At 38.5% G+C, this 17,832-nt stretch overlaps 1 protein-coding gene across 1 annotated transcript in view; it reads left to right on the top strand.

The window, feature by feature from the left end:
- The window catches only part of DYNLT2B (dynein light chain Tctex-type 2B), a 26,312-nt gene extending 8,480 nt beyond the window's left edge, over positions 1–17,832 (top strand). Inside the window, exons 3-5 of the mRNA XM_022568475.3 lie at positions 6,004–6,073; positions 14,565–14,628; positions 17,690–17,832. Of these exons, the coding sequence (XP_022424183.1) occupies positions 6,004–6,073; positions 14,565–14,628; positions 17,690–17,737 (182 nt within the window). The 3' untranslated portion in view covers positions 17,738–17,832. The remainder of the gene's footprint in view (positions 1–6,003; positions 6,074–14,564; positions 14,629–17,689) is intronic.

Raw genomic sequence — 17,832 nt, 5'->3', positions numbered from 1 at the left:
TTTTAAATAAGGGGCATAACTGTGGATTCTATTAAACACACATTTTTCTTCACTGTCTAGTCATCTCAAGTATTTGGTAACTTTTACTCATGTAGGTTTCTGTAGATGGTGGGAAAGAGCAAAGGTGTGAAATACCTAGTTGTACCGAACTACTATCCAAGAATTCCCAGTATGCAGAAAGACCAGAAAATACAGGGGCTCCTTTCCCTCATAATTTTTGGTTGTTTTTTCTACCAAGATATCAAGTCCTCAGCCTCCCATCAGTACCCTCACAGTCTGACCTCAGTGCATCTCTCCTGCCAAATCCTTAACTACTTGCCCTACTCAGCACTCCACTCCTGCTTCACTCTACATCTGCAGAGTAGATCTTGTGCTTTTCCTCCCTGTTCTTTGTCTCTCTACCTCTCTCAGTCTCTTTTGTTAATAGTGTTATACAATCTGAAAAGTCCTTTCTATCTACCCTTTAAAATTTTAATTTAATTTAATTTTTCTGGCTGCACCACGCGGCTTGCAGGATCTCAGTTCCCCAACCAGGGATTGAACCTGGGCCACGTCAGTGAAAGCCCAAAATCCTAACCACTAGGCCACCAGGGAACTCCCTATTTACTCTTTTTTAAAGATTTTTTTTGGAGGGAAGAAATGTCTTTGTAATCATAATACATTTTCATTGTAATAAACCTGGACAATACACATAAAGTGTTTTTCTGTTTGGTTTTTTTTTTGCGGTACGCGGGCCTCTCCCTGTTGTGGCTTCTCCCGTTGCGGAGCACAGGCTCCGGATGCGCAGGCTCAGTGGCCGTGGCTCACGGGCCTAGCTGCTCCGGGGCATGTGGGATCTTCCTGGACCTGGGCACAAACCCGTGTCCCTGTGTCCCCTGCATCAGCAGGCAGACTCTCAACCACTGCGCCACCAGAGAAGCCCATAAAGTGTTTTTTTTAATGATATAAAAGTCTGTTGTCCATGGTAGTTACTATTTAATACTTTGATGTATTTTTATTAATATGTTTTAATTTTTAGAAATAAAAAATATAGAAAAATACTAAGAATAAAATAGCAATTCTCTTTCCATCATCCAAATTAACTGTTAGTATATTAGCATTTTTGTTTTCATATTTTTAGTGAAATTCACTATTAAATTATTGTAAAAAAATACATGCTTGTTATAAAAAAATAAAGTGTAGAAAAATAATTAAAATTAGAAAAATCACTCCTAATGCCCCCACCCAAGAAGAATCATTAATATTACATGGCCATCATACCAGTCCTCTTTTCTATGTATATATACAGATAAATACTTTAAAAACAATGGTATACTATAGACTGTTTCCCATAGTGTTACAGCATTCATTCTATATTTAAATGGAATGATTGCCCACTATTTAGTCCTTTCACCATGGTATTTCCATTGCTGAGTTCTTTTTTCTGGTTCAATTCTTACCTGATGAGATTTTATTGTAAGTTTTTTCAGGAAGGGCTCAGAAATGCTGTATTCCCTGGATTCTTTCCTGTTTGAGAATGCCTTTAAACGAGAATATATTTTGGATGAATATAATATTTTGAGTTAATTATTTTTTGAGAATTTTATGGATGTTGCTTCACTGTCTTCTTGCATTGAATGTTACTGTGGAGAAATCTGAGGTCAGTCTGACATTCTCTGCAGAAAGAATCCTGTCCCTAACCTTGATGCTCAGTAGTTTTTCTAGGGTATGGCTTGGTATTGAGCATTTTATGTCCGTTAATCTGCAGATTTTATTTTTTCCATATCAAGGAAATTTTCTTGTATCTCTGAGTACATTTCCGGTTCCATTTGTTAGATTATCTACCTTAGGACACCAAATATTGATGCGTTGAATCATCTCTGTCTTCCACATCTATTATCTTTGCTGTAATCTCTTCCTTTTTCTTTGACATATACTTGTGATCACCTTGTCAGTATTTGTTTTCATTTGTGTCTGTCTTGTCTCTTGCCATTTTAAAAAAAAAATATTTATTTATTTTTTGGCTGCATTGGGTCTTCGTTGCTGTGCGTGGGTTTTTCTCTAGTTGCAGTGAGAGGGGGCTGCTCTTCGTTGTGGTGCGTGGGCCTCTCATTGTGATGGCTTCTCTTGTTGCGGAGCACGGGCTCTAGGCGTGCGGGCTTCAGTAGTTGTGGCTCGCGAGGTCTAGAGCACAGGCTCAGTAATTGTGTCGCACGGGCTTAGTTGCTCCGTGGCATGTGGGAACTTCCGGGACTAGGTCTCGAACCCATTCCCCTGCTTTGGCAGGCAGATTCTTAACCACTGCGCCACCAGGGAAGCCCCTCTCTTGCCATTTTTAATTGATTAGCTCTGCACTAATATCATGTGAGTATTCAGTTCGTTTCCTAGGCCTATAATCTCCCCTTTCATCTTTCTGTTGTTTTGTAATCTGATTGAGTTCTTATTTTACTGAATTTGTGGGCTTATGTTTTTTTTTTTTTAATAAATTTATTTATTTATATTTTATTTTTGGCTGCGTTGGGTCTTTGCCGCTGCGTGCAGGCTTCCTCTAGTTGTGGCGAGCAGGAGCTACTCTTTTTTTTTTTTTTAAATTAATTAATTAATTTATATTTTATTTTTGGCTGCGTTGGGTCTTTGTTTCTGTGCGAGGGCTTTCTCCAGTTGCGGCGAGCGGGGGCCACTCTTCATCGCGGTGCGCGGGCCTCTCACTATCGTGGCCTCTCTTGTTGCGGAGCACAGGCTCCAGACGCGCAGGCTCAGTACTTGTGGCTCACGGACCTAGTTGCTCCGCAGCATGTGGGATCTTCCCAGACCAGGGCTCGAACCCGCGTCCCCTGCATTGGCAGGCAGATTCTCAACCACTGCGCCACCAGGGAAGCCCGGGCTTATGTTTTTCTATATTATGAATCAGTTGTGAGGAATTTCTCTTTGTTCCTTGATTTATATTATCTCCTAGGTTGAGTTTTTTGGTCTTTTAAGCAGTACGTTTCTTTTCTTGTTATTCTTTGGTTTGTTTTTGCTGTTGTACCTTTGCATATTGCCATTCAGCTTCTTTTAATTTTGTTCTGATGTGGTGTGGGTGAATTTTTTTTTTTTTTACTCTCCTCCCACTGTATCTAAGACTATTTTATTTTATTAATTTTTTTTATTGAAGTGTAATTGATTTACAATGTTGTGGCAATCTCTGCAGTACAGCAAAGTGACTCAGTTATACACATAGAGACATACTTTTTTTCATATTCTTTTCCACTATGGTTTATCACAGGATATTGAATATAGTTCCCTGTGCTATACAGTAGGACCTTGTTGTTTACCCATTCTATATATAATAGTTTGCATCTACCAGCCCCAGATTCCCAGTCCATCCCTCTCCCTCCCTCCCTCCCCCTTGGCAACCACAAGTCTGTCCTCTATGTCTATGAGTCTCTTTCTGTTTTGTAGATAGGTTCATTTGTGCCATATTTTAGATTCCACGTATAAGTGATATTATATGGTATTTCCCTTTCTCTTTCTGACTTACTTCACTTAGTATGATAAATTCTAGTTGCATCCATGTTGCTGTAAATGGCATTATTTCATTCTTTTTTATGGCTGAGTAGTATTCCATTGTATATATGTACCACATCTTCTTTATACATTCATCTGTTGATGGACATTTAGGTTGTTTCCCTGTTTTGGCTATTGTGAACAGTGCTGCTATGAACATGGGGTGCATGTATCTTTTTGACTTATAGTTTTGTCCAGATATATTCCCAGGGGTGGGGTTGCTGGATCATATGGTAATTCTATTTTTAGTTTTCTGAGGAACCTCCATACTGTTTTCCATAGTGGCTGCACCAACTTACATTCCCACCAATAGTGCAGGAGGGTTCTCCTTTCTCCACACCCTCTCCAACATTTGTTATTTGTAGACTTTTTAATCATGGCCATTCTGATGGGTGTGAGGTGGTACCCCATTGTAGCTTTGACTTGCATTTCTCTAATAATTAGTGACGTTGAACATCTTTTCATGTGCCTACTGGCCATCTGTATGTCTGTCTGTATTAAGGTGTTCTGCCCATTTTTCAATTGGGTTGTTTGTTTTTTTGTTGTTGAGCTGTATGAGCTGTTTGTATATTTTGGAGATTAAGCCCTAGTCTGTCACATCATTTGCAAATATTTTCTCCCATTCCGTATGTTTCTTTTTGTTTTTTTTATGGTTTCCTTTGCTATGCAAGAGCATGTAAGTTTGATTAGCTCCCATTTGTTTATTTTTGTTTTTATTTCTATTGCCTTGGGAGACTGACCTAAGAAAGCATTGGTATGATTTTTGTCGGAGAATGTTTTGCCTATGCTGTCTTCTAGGAGTTTTATGGTGTCTAAGACTATTTTATTTTTCCCTCAGAACTGTGTTTTAAGTGATGGGCATTTAATATTCTAGCCGCATTTCTAAAGCATGGGTATGAGAAAAGGAGGAAGAGGAATGGGTAGAGAAAGGAGGAAGCTCAGCTGAGCTGTGCGCACTGTTTTTTAAAAATAACTTGGGCTCTGTCTCCTTCTGAGATTTTATTAAGTATACTGCATTAGGGTTCATGTCCCACAATGGAAGGGTTCCTATAAGTGTTCAGATTGTTTGCCTAATTTACTGTATAATCCTGGAGCTTTTACTTTCATCAAAAAGAGTTGGCTCTGGGACTTCCCTGGTGGTACAGTGGTTAGGAATCTGCCTGCCAATGCAGGGGACACGGGTTCGAGCCCTGGTCTGGGAAGTTCCCACATGCCACAGAGCAACTAAGCCTGTGCACCACAACTACTGATCCTACGCTCTAGAGCCCGCGAGCCACAACTACTGAAGCCCACGCGCGTAGAGCCTGTGCTCTGCAACAAGAGAAGCCACCGCAATGAGAAATCCGCACACCACAACAAAGAGTAGCCCCCACTCACCACAACTAGAGAAATGCCGTGCACAGCAACGAAGACCCAACACAGCCAAAAATAAATAAATAAAATAAATATATTTATATATAAATAAGTTAAGCTAAATTAAGAGAAAGATTATTTTTTTTAAAAAGGGGGTTGGCTCTGTCTCAACTTTGCCTGTTTCACTTTTTTCTTCTTCACTGTTTCCCCTATTCCTTGGTCAGAAAGGAGGGAAGATAAAGTGCCTATTCAGTTTTCTGTCCCCCAGGTTTGTTGTTGGGGAGAATTTTCAGGATTTTGCTGTTTCAGCAGTATAGTTTTGGGGGAAGCAGCTGAGTTGTCCTAGGCCATACCAGTATTCTCCAGAATCTTATGGTTTATTTTCTATCTTACTGAACAGCTTGCAGTTTTCTAAAGATCCCATGCTCTATGTCTTTGCATATGCTATCCCCCTCCATAGAATGGAGAAACATTGTCCATCTGGTAAATTCTCACTCGTCTTTCAGGACTCAGCTCACTTATCGCACCCTCCAAGAAGTCTTTTCTGGTCATCCTTTCCCTGTTGCCCAGTCAAAGGGAGGAGCCATCCAGTTCTGTGCTCCTAATGTACCTTATACATGCCTCTCTTTGAATTATTACTACGTTGCATTTTCATTTTATTTTCCATGTTTGCCTTCCCAACTACTATGAGTTCTTTAAGGCAAGAAGAGCATCTTATTTATCTCTGTATCTTGAGGGCCTAGCTCATTTCCTGACTTAGAGTAGGGGAGAAAGGAAGGAAGCTAAGACCTACTGAGAGTCTACTATGGAAGAGAAATGGGTAGAGACCGGAGGGAGCTTGTCTCTACCCACTTCCTCACAACACACCCAGGAGGAAGGTAGTGATATTCCCATTTAACAGTTGAGGGAGATTTAAACTAAAACATTAAATAACTCGTCTAAAGTTACACACTTACTAAGCTTATGGTTAGAATTTGTCCTTAAGTCTGACTCCTAAGCTTATAATCATACTCAGTAAGGGCTTGTAGACTGAATGCTTATGTTCATTTCTAGGCAAATTTGCCTTCGGTAAGTAATTTTACCATATATTTGCTTATAGATAACTTTCTTATTTTTTCTTTCCAGAAATGGGATTTGACCGATATAAAATGGTGGTGCAAGTAGTGATTGGAGAACAAAGAGGGGAAGGTGTATTGTGAGTAGTTGGCTTTTCCTTCTTGTTTTTATTTTTATATATTTCTTATTGGGTGTTCATCTTCTCGACAATCCAGTAAGATAGTGTCTTTGCAAGAGTGAGAGGAATGGACGGTATAATAAAATGCAGCTGTGAACTGAAGAGATCCTGGTACTGAGCAGTGAGGTTGACAGTCTGGGTGAACTCCATGGGGTAACTCACTTCTCATAGTATCTGTAGGCTAGTACGTCTTTCAGGGTTTATGTATATATGCTCCCAAAGAGAGTGTAGGATTATGTATATATGTTTCCTCCCATATTCCTTGTTGCCTGGTTTTTGGTCCTTCCATTCTCCTAAATTAATATCTTTAAAGTTGTCTGAGTGACAATTTTCATAGCTATTGTTATTGGCCTGGGCTTCTGTTTTTTAAAATTCACTCTGGTTTTTTTGGCCCTGATGTCACTTGTGTAACTTGTTTCTCTTCTGTTTTTCTAACTGATTATTCTCTCCTAAACTGGTTCCTCTTTCTCCCCTACATCCCCAGCTGTGAGCTTTCTTCAAGACTCAGTTCTTATTCTTCTGCTCTTCTGTGTGCTTTTTCAATGAGCTCATTCATTCTCATTACCTCAAACCATCATTCCTGTATTGGCAAGTTCGAAATCTGTATTTCCTGTCTTTTCCTGTGCCCAAGTGTTAATCTCCTGTTTCCCTTTGTAAACAGTGCCTAGTCCAGTATTTTATAAGAAAGTATGAAAATATTTGCTGGATGAATTAAAAAAATACCTTGTAGATACTATCACTGAGAATTTTCACTATAGAATGTTAGCTTGGGAGGAGAATGCAGATTCTTTCTGGTGTCCGGTCCCCTTATTTTATGATGACGCTTATGAGGTTCAGCATGATTTGCCCAAAATTCTAGATCTGGCTGGCGTCAGGCTCACTAATAGAGCCCAGGCTTCTGACTCCTCGCACAGTACTCTTCACCGTGGTGCCCTCTACCATTCGGTCAAAAGGCTTCAGTAGAGTTCTTCACCACAGAGAAACTAAGAAATACCTTACTATTCTGTCATCTCAGAGTCAACGTGTTCAAATAGAGTTGCATATTTCTTTCCCCTTCCTCTCCTCAAATAAGCCTCTCATTTTCATTTCTCTGCCTCCTGCCTTATTACCAAGATTCCATTGACTCAGGCTTAAAAGTGTGGAACTCTCTTTTATCTTATGTAGCCATTACTCTCTCTCATTGCACGCACTGTAACCTGGATGCCAGGGTTGCTTAGCAGCCCCTTATCAGCACTTCCAGACTCTGATCTCTCTCCTCTGCAATTCACACAGCAGACCAGTCTCCCAGAAGTACACCCTCACCTCCTTTTCATAAACTCTATAGAGTTTATTTCAAATCCTGTATAGTATAAAGTCCTCAAACTTGTCCTGACTGACTTTGTTCAATGTGATCAGGTTAAACTCTAAAGCATGGCATATAAGGCCTTCCCCACTTCCTTTTAAAACTTTTATCATCTAAAATTTTAGGCATATGAAAAAGTACATGGACTAAGGAACTCCCATATGTCTATTACTTATCTTTAAGGTTATTAACACACACCCATGTTGTTTCATTTATACCTCCATCTACTCTCCCTGACCCCACCAGATTATCTTGAAGCAAGTTCTAGTCATCATATCATTTAATCTGTAAGTACAACAGTATATATCTCTAAAATATAAGGGCCCTTTTCAACATAATAAAATATCACATGTAAATATTGAAAATCCTTAATATTATAAAACATTCAGTTAGCTTTTAATTATTCCCAGTTGTCTCATATATACATGTGCATGTATGTATATGTGTGTTTTTGTGCGTGTGTATGTGTATTTTTTTTAGTTTGTTCAGGTCAGGATACAGACAAAGTCCATGCATTGCATTTGGTTGATACGTCTCCTAAATTTCTTTTAGTCTGTCATTTTGCTTCTTCTCCCTCACCCCCCTTTTTTTTAACCTTGCCATTTATTTGTTGAGGAAATTGGGTTGTTTGTCTTGTAGAGTTTCCTACATTCTGGTATTTGAGGATTGTATCCCCATGGTATTGTTTAGTACGTCTTCTAGCTCCTGTATTTCTTGTAAATAAGTAGTTAGATCTAGTCTTTTTTTTTTTTTTTTTTTTTTTTGTGGTACGCGGGCCTCTCACTGTTGTGGCCTCTCCCGTTGCGGAGCACAGGCTCCGGACGCGCAGGCTCAGCAGCCATGGCTCACGGGCCCAGCCGCTCCACGGCATGTGGGATCTTCCCGGACCGGGGCACGAACCCGTGTTCCCTGCATCGGCAGGCAGACTCTCAACCACTGTGCCACCAGGGAAGCCCAGATCTAGTCTTAATCAGTGATAGGTTTGAGTTTTGGGCAAGAATAGTACATAGGTGTTTAGTATATATTCTATTGCATCTTATCAGGAGGCACAAAAATGTCTGGCTCTTCGTATATTTATTGTTAAGATTGATCATGGAGTTCAGATGTTGTTGGATAGATCCATCTGTTATAAAGTTCCCTATCAGCTTTACCATTAATGATTTTAGCATCTGTCCTAGATCCATTATTCATCACAGGTTACAAGATAGTGATCTTCTATCATTGTTCTTTATTTATAAGCTGGAATTCTTCTATTAAGAATGACTTTTTTGGGCTTTCCTGGTGGCACAGTGGTTGAGAGTCCGCTTGACGATGCAGGGGACGCGGGTTTGTGCCCCGGTCCAGGAAGATCCCACATGCCGTGGAGCGGCTGGGCCCATGAGCCATGGCCGCTGAGCCTGCACGTCCGGAGCCTGTGCTCCGCAACGGGAGAGGCCACAGCAGTGAGAGGCCCGCATACCGCAAAAAAAAAAAAAAGAATGACTTTTTTTTTTTCATTTGTTTCATTACAATGAGATACAGTTTGTATAGGAAAGGAGGGATAAATTTACCTATTTTCAGAGTAATGAATTGGTTCCCTAGCATCCTCCCAAGGTTACCAATGAGTTTTTTTTCTATCCATGAACCCATGGTTTTAAATATATGTGATGTGTTTAAATCAATTGCAGTTAGTATCTTCACTGAAGCTCAAATTGTCCCATCTTTGGCCATTGGTAGCTTCTTCTTCCCCTCCCCTCCCCTCCCTTCCCTTTCCTTCCTTCCCTTCCTTCATTCCTTGTTTTGTTTTGTTTTTGAAAAAACACAGACGCTTTATTTCTCTTCTCAAAACACACCAGACAGGAGTCCCAGCCTGGTGAGGTGCTTCCCTGCTGTCAAGGATATAGGCCCTCCTGTTTTGCTCTGCTGTATCCTCATCTGCATGGTTGAAGATGGCTCAATACTACATTTATTTACATTCCTTAAGGGAAAGAGATAGAAGGAAAGCATATATGCCTTTCCATTTTCAGTACTTTAAAGATGTGATTACATTGTCTTCTGATTTCAGTTGGTTCTGTTGAGAAATCAGCTCTAAGTCTTATTATTGTTCCTTTGGAGGTGATGTGTCTTTTTTCCTAGCCACTTTAAAATGTTTTTCTCATTGCCTTTTGACTATGAAGATATATGGTTTTCTTTGTACTTATTCTACTTGGGGTTCTCAGGGCATTTTGAATTTGTGGGCTCTTGAATCTGTTTTGTATCAGATTGGGAAAAGTCTTAACCATTATCTTTGTTTCTTTTTTTTAAATAAATCTTTTAGAATAATTTAGATTTACAGAAAAGTTGCAGAGATAGGACAGAGAGTTCTTAACTACTTCACATCCATTTTCTTCTATTATTAACATCTTCTATTAGTATGGTACATTTGTCACAATTAATGAACCAATATTGATGCATTATTATTAACTAAAGTTCATACTTTATTTGGATTTCTTTAGTTTTCGCCTAATGTCCCTTTTCTGTTCTAGGATCCTATCTAGGATACCACATTTCATGTCTCTTTAGTCTTCTCTTGCCTATGACAGTTTCTCAGACATTCCTTGGTTTTGATGACCTTGACAGTTTTGAGAAGTACTGGTTAGGTATTTTGTAGAATATGCCTCAAATGGGATTTGTCTGCTCATGATTAGTTTGGGATTATAGGTTTTCGGGAGGAAGATCACAGAGGTAAAGTGCTGTTCTCATTATATCATTCATTTCAGGGTACATACTGTCAACATTACATATTACTGTTGATGTTAACCTTGATCCCTGCCTGAGTAGTATTTGTCAGGTTTTTCACTCTAAAGTTACTCTTTCTTCCCCTTTCCATTCTGTACTTTTTACAAAGAAATCACTATGTGCAGCCCACACTTAAGGAGCAAGGAGTTATGCTCCACCTCCTTGAGGGCAGAGTGTCTACATAAATTACTTGGAAATTTTCAGCATAAGAGATTTGTCTGTTCTCTCTCATTTATTTATTTATTCAGTCATTTATTTATTTCAGTATGGACTATAGATTTTTATAATTTGGATTATAATCCAGTACTACTTTATTTTGTTGCTCAAATTGTTCCAGCTTTGGCCATTGAGAGCTCTTTCAGCTGACTCCTGGGTTCCTTTCACATACCCTACTATTGTGGGTTTTTTGAGCACAACCTTATTTACTGGCACTATAAGATGCCCCACCTTATCCATTCCCTGCCCCAGCCCTAGAATCAGCCATTTCTCTAAGGAGCCTTGGTTCATTGTATGGCAGAATGCATTAGAAACTAAGATCTGGGTGCTATATATATGGCTATTATCTTTTAAAATATTACCTGTGCTTCATTTGTTCTCTGCTATCCTTTATGGACTCCAATAACAAGTATTTAGATCTTTTTACTGTAATTTATGATGCTCTTTTCTGAATTTTTGTTTTTTCTCTCTGTGCTTCAGTTTGGATATTTTTCTATTGACCTGTCCTTCAGTTCACTAATCCTCTTTTCATTGTGTCTAATCTGCTATTAAACCCACCAACTGAATTCCTAATTTGTTATTATATTTTTCAGGTCTAGAATTCCCATTTAATTCTTTTTTCATAAAAATTGTTTTTTGTATATTCTAATTGTATAGTGAAATTCTTTATTTTTTATCTATGTTCTCCATCCTCCCTCCTCCTTTTTTGCATTTTGGTCATAACAGTGCTTACGCTAGTATCTGGATCACATGTGAGTCTGTTTCCTTTGATTATTTTTTTGTCTTGTTAATCTTTCATATGGCTCTGTCTCTTGGCATGCCTAGTTTGAGTCCTGGACATTGTGTTAAAAAAAAAAACTGTAAAACTTCCAGATAATATTATTTTCCTCCAGAGAAGTTTAACCCTTTCCTTTGTAATTCAGGTAGATATTCTACCGTAATCCAATCAGATACTGAGCTGAGTTGAGGTTGGGTTGCTGATTTGATAAGTCTCTCTCTATCTTTAGCTCACCCTTCTGTCTTGAACATAGCCCTTCAGATCTTTCAACGAAGAACCTGGAGTGTTCATTGGAACCCCAGCCTCAGCAGGTACTGACTTTTAGTCCTTTCCTCAGGATTATTCTTCATTTCAGAGGCTTCTTTTTTAATGAATTAGTTTCTTTAAAAAGCAAAAATATATTATTTTACAGTTCTGGAGATCATAAATTCAGAATGGGTTTTGTGGAGCTAAAATCAAGGTGTTGGCAGGACTGTATTCCTTCTGGAGGCTCTGGGGGAGAGTCCATTCCCTTGCCTGTTCCATCTTCCAGAGGCTACCTGCATTCCTCAGCTCATAAACCCTTCCTCCATCTTCAAAGCCAACAGCATTGCATCTTCAGGTATCTCTTGATTCTGACCTTCCTGCCTCCCTCTTTCTTTTATAAGGACCCTTGTGATTACATTGAGCCCACCTGGATAATCTCCCCATCTGAAGATCCTTAGTTACACATCTGTAAAACCATTTTTGCCATGTAATATAACATATTCACAGGTTCTGGGGTTTAGGACGTAGACATATTTGGTGGGGGGCCATTATTTTGCCTACCACATATAGCTTTTTAGGTTCCTGCTTATGCAGTTTCAGAATTCAGCACATGTCTTGAGAGGAAACCTACTATGTGACCGGCTCAGTTCTACTCTCTCCTTTTTCACACAGATCTTGGTCCCTCAAGCCTCCAATTTTATCCCTCCCGGCCCTGCAAGACTGCCAGCAGTCCTGCTGGTTTCTTTTTCCCTTAGTAATTGGTCCTGTACCTGGGCAAAGCCCAGGCTCTCAGCCTCTAGCTCTGTGCCCAGAGCTGGCAAATGCCCCAGGGAGAACTTTGCTGCAGAATATCAACTTACCTCATGTGGTTCACCTTTCTCTGGAATTTTGGCTCCCCTAGTCCAATTTGCTTCAGCAGCTCTCTGATTCATTTTATTCGGTTTTTCTAATTGACTTGGTGGGAGCATTGGCCTGCTACAAAGTGTTCCATCATATTTCTTCTAAGTCTTTTGACATAACTTTATCAATATAAATATATATACACATATGTGTAAAAATATATATATATACATAAATGTGTGTATGTATATTTTTAAATATAACATTCTTTTAAAAAATTTATTTATTTATTTGGTTCACTGGGTCTCATTCGTGGCAGGTGGCCTCCTTAGTTGTGGCGTGCGAACTCTTAGTTGCAGCATGCATGTGGGATCTAGTTCCCTGACCAGGGATCGAACCCAGGCCCCCTGCATTGGGAGTGCAGAGTCTTAACCACTGCACCACGAGGGAAGTCCCTATAAAATTCTTTTTGATATAGCACAGGGTTTTGATATGACCCAAGTGTCCCAGGTTTATCTTGTACATTTACAGCCGTGGCCCTAGAATTGGCCATTTCTCCAAGGAGCTCTGGTTCCTTTTATTGGGAAATTGTGTAAAGAGACCACAATTTGAAAGCAAAGACTTTGTTTTATGCATCTTTGTATCATTTGCACCTAGCACTTTGCTCGTATATAATACTCAACAAATACTTATTAAATACATTTTTATATTCATGCTTTCACTTGGTTCTGCTCAGCTTAAGCGCTACTTCCTTCATGAAATCTTCTTTGGCTTTTTCTCCTCTCTAAATTCTCTAAAATTCTTTAGCACTTCTACAGATTTAATTCAACGATTGTGCATCTTGGACTTGAAGGCTTGATCTAGATAGACATTATAATCCCTTTTAATCCTAATAACCTATAAATCAGCACCAACAATACATTATCTTATTCTTTTGGTGTGTATTAATTTTTTTTCACCTATTTAAGCTGAGAATTGTTTGAGGACAAACCGGATTTTATTCTTTCTGGACAAATGGTACTTGCTAAATAAATACTTGTTGATTGATCAGTTAAGTGATTAATTTTATTTCATACTGTTACAGTTTGGAAATAGGTGGAACTTTTTTGACTTAAGAATGTGTGAAATATTGGGCTGGGGGGAGCTCTTCTATGTAAAACTGAAAAAAAAGTCTTTTAAAATTAAACCAATATAGCATGGTGTATATATAACTTTCTCTACAGACTTGAGGCTGAACCACCTAGATTCAAAGCCAAGCTTTGTCACTTACTATATAAATGACCTTTGACAAGTTTACTTAGTTTCTCCGACTCTCAGTTTCCATGTTTATTAAATGGATATAATAATAATGCCTTTCTCATAGGATTGAGTTAATACATGTAAAGCTCTTAGACCAGTGGGGCACAAAGTGCTCAATAAATGTTAATGATGAATCATATACATACATTTAATTAAAAAAATTTAAAATTACTTTTTAAACTTAACATTACATTGTGAACATCTTTTCATGTTCTTAAAGTTTTTTTTTTTGTAAAAAATACCTGTAATGGCTGCATAGAATTTCATTGCTAAGAAATACCTTAATTTTGTTTACCAATCCAATACTTCTGGGTATTTAAGTTGTTTCCACTTTTAAATAGGCTTTTATTTTTACTGACATTTTTTCTTATCCAAGAACTGGGGAGAGGAGAATGGCTAATTTTAGAACTTAGAGGTAGTATAGCATCCTCTAGAGATAATACTGGATTTAGAATTAGTTAGAAGATTGAATTCTAGTTCAGAGTTTGCCCCTTTCTTTTCTGTGACTCTATAAAATGATCAGGTTGGACTAAATAATTTGTTGGGTCCTTTCTAGACCTACCTTCTCATATTATTGTGCAGGAATTGAGCCCATTTTAGCCATAAGTCTTAGGTATTATTTCCTCTAAAAGTCATACATAGATATCTTACCTGAAATAATCTATAACAGAGCTTCCCACCCAGACTACCAGTGACTTAGGCCATCAGGCAGCTATCAGAGTCTGAGGCTGCTAGACCCCTGGGCTGGTCACCTCCAGCTGCAAGCAGCCTTATCTATGACTCCAGTCCCTTCTAGTTTACCCAGTATACTCTGCTGTACAAATATGATTTTCTGTATGTCATCTCATTCTGTGAAAAGGTTTGGAAGCACTGATGTATAAGAATGTATCAAGGAAAACTTTTGCTTGTGGCAGATATATATAGTTCAGATCCTTGTTATATTGTTGATAATACTCTATTCTTTGACGTTTTAGCATGGCTACTCGCTGTTTCTGGGATGCTGACGCTGACAACTGTACTCATGATGTTTTCATGAATGTAAGCCTATTTGGAACCCTTTTTTTCCTTTCTCAAGGTCACGTGGGCATTCCAAATCAAACCACTTACTATTTGTTAAGATGTGAGGACACTTTATTTATTTATTTTTTTTGGCCGTGCTACACGGCATGTGGGATCTTAGTTCCTCAACCAGGGATTGAACCCGTGCCTCCTGCAGTGGACTGCCAGGGAAGTCCCTGAGGACACTTTGGTTTTAGACATTTGTCTGAGACTTCTTCTGGATAAGATGATTTTACTGTTCGTTTGTGTTATTAAAGCAGAAACACAGAGTGCTGCTTATAGGCAAGGATACTTTATGATGTAACTCTTCACAAGTTTGAATGTGGAAATCGCATATTATTTATTTGGTGCTAATAGACATATAGCAGTTTGCTAAGCTGCAAAGAAATTTGGGTGGCAGGGATTCCATGAGCAAAGGTGATTCTTCTTTCAGTAATAAAATTAATTACTTTATCTTAAAGCTATTTCTCAAAACTAAACAAAAGAGGAATTTTTAAAAAGAGGTTTCATTTAAACATTGGTATGTTATTGACATGAATGTCATGTATTTTAATCATATGTTGTTATTTTATACTTGCTTCCAGAAATATTCCCACCTTCTATCCAAATGCTCCCAGGTTGTGAATTAGTAGAGTCAGAATTAAAGTACAGTAGAGTAGAAAAGAACTAGATTGGGTGAATTAGGAGAGAGGTTCCATTTCTAGCTCTGTAACTTTCTAATTAAATGACTTCAGGTAAGTCATTGAACTTTCCTGTGGTTGTATCAGTAACACTAGGAAGCTGTACTAGATTTTCCTAAAGACTGGCTGTGGCTGCCTAAGGATAATTTGAGGAACTTTTTAAAAATACGGATGCCAAGGCTCTGCTCAATAGATTCTGATCAAACAAGCCAGGGGTTGGATCAGTGACTCTGAATTTTTAAAAAGTTCTCCACATGATTATACTCACTGCCAGGTATGGAAGCTGCTTGTGTAGATGATCTTAAGGTACCTTTTGGCTCTAAAATTCTATGGTCCTACCAAAGTTTTATTTTATGCCCAACTGCCCTAGGGATCAAAGGCTGAACAGTGGGAAGTACTATGTAAATCTTCATTTATCAGCTTTCTAGGGGAAGGGTAAATAAAGCTCAGGTGGTGGTTTTTCCTGCTTTTTGGAGTTAAAACTGCATATTTCTCTGAGTCCTTATATAATACAGTTCATTCATTCAACAAATAATTCTGAGCTCCTATTATGTGCCAGCTTCTGTAGTGGCCTATATATATATATTTTAAAAAATAGATTTATTTATATTTTTATTTATTTATTGTATTTTTGGCTGCATTGGGTCTTCGTTGCTGTGTGCGGGCTTTCTCTAGTTGCGGTGAGAGGGGGCTACTCTTCGTTGCAGTGCGTGGGCCTCTCATTGCGGTGGCTTCTCTTGTTGCGGAGCACGGGCTCTAGGCGTGCGGGCTTCAGTAGTTGTGGCTGCTTTAAAGATTATCAGGATCAGGTTTTAGAATACAGGATTAGTTGGGGCGCTGTCTAAAAATAATTTTTGAAAGCCTGATCTAGGTTGCTGACTTAGTCTACTGTATCTTTAGTTCAGTTTGTTGAGTGTTTATTTAGGCTTAATTTTTTAGAACTTAAAGTACTTTATTTGGGAGAAGATCCCAGGAAGGACCAATAGAATATGAGGAAATGAGAGAGGGGAGAGAAAGGCATATACTATTGAGCTGATAATTGCTGTGGATAACCAGGGCTCAGTCCTGATGGAGAACTCTGGGTGGCATTGTAAGAACAGTGCCAGTCAAAGTGGGGTCCACAGACCAGTGCCAGTCTATGAACTGTTTGTTATAGGTCTTCAATAAGATAAGTACATAAATTATGTGTAAGGGTTTAGAAACGCTCATTGAATTTGACAAAGTAATTTTATGTTCATTGAATCTAATAAGTTTTGGTTATATTTGTATGTTTCTTTTTTCATTTCATTTTCTTAGTTATTAATTTCTATTGTATTTTATGAAAGTATCAGTTCATAAGGGATTGGCAATTAAAACAAACAAAAAAATAGGTCCCTCACCACAGATAGCACTGTTTGAGAACACAGCTCACAGTAATTCCTTCCAAGAAGCCAGGGAACTGGGCTAACCACGGAATTTGCTTTTGGTTAATAATCGGGTAGTGGAACTCATGTTTTCTCCCATCATTGCCAGGCTGGAGGTGAGGTTGGTGAGTTAGGAGTTGCTGAGGCAGGTGGAACTCCTGTAATAAGTACGTAAAAAGTGTTTTAACAAATTTAACTAGGATCTGGAACACATTTTGAGATTCTGAGTTAAAAGATGGACAAATGGGGGCTTCCCTGGTGGTGCAGTGGTTGAGAGTCCGCCTGCCGATGCAGGGGACACAGGTTCATGCCCCGGTCTGGGAAGATCACACATGCCACAGAGCGGCTGGGCCCATGAGCCATGGCTGCTGAGCCTGCGTGTCCAGAGCCTGTGCTCCGCAATGGGAGAGGCCACAACAGTGAGAGGCCCACGTACCGAAAAAAAAAAAAAAAAAAAAAGATGGACAAATGAATTTTATCAATTAAGAACAAACAACCAGATATCATTTGTCCTTATCCAGAATTTATGACAAGGTGCTGTATTTTCGTTATTTGTGAAACTATAATATCCTTGGGTTGGGTAATGCATTTACTCCAAGAAACTCAAAGCATTTTAATTATATTATTTCTTTGATAAATCAGGAAAAACAGGAATACTTGTTTTATGAATAAACGTTACATAAAGTACATTAGTTTGCATTTTATTTCTTCATTCAAAAAATATAATTCTTTACTCATCCTACCCTTTTAGCAAGCAATTTTGTAGCTACCCCGAGGCAAGCAAATTTATAATTATACTCTGGAAAACCTGTTTCTTAAAGAAGGGAAAGAGTCTTCATGATTGAAAATTAGCAAAGATCTGAGATGTTAATTTCACGTCCGTGCTGCCTTTCGTCCTTCATTAGTACTAACATTCTGGATTTGTGTGTTTGTTTTCTGTTTTGTTTGTTTTTTTAGGACAGTTTATTCTGTGTTGTAGCGGCATTTGGCTGTTTCTACTATTGAACCTTTGAAAGCTGGAAAAAGATATGACCATGAAGAAATATGAAGTTTTTTATATTGTTAAATATCTTGACAAAATAAAGTTGGCAGTTTGGCAA

The sequence above is a fragment of the Delphinapterus leucas genome, chromosome 4, assembly GCF_059928025.1.
Source record: "Delphinapterus leucas isolate spDelLeu-1000000601 "Yukka" chromosome 4, BTC_Dleu_Yukka2, whole genome shotgun sequence".
NCBI lineage: Eukaryota > Metazoa > Chordata > Mammalia > Artiodactyla > Monodontidae > Delphinapterus > Delphinapterus leucas.
Note: the sequence above shows the minus strand (reverse complement) of the source record. Positions and strands in the feature narration are given on the sequence as shown.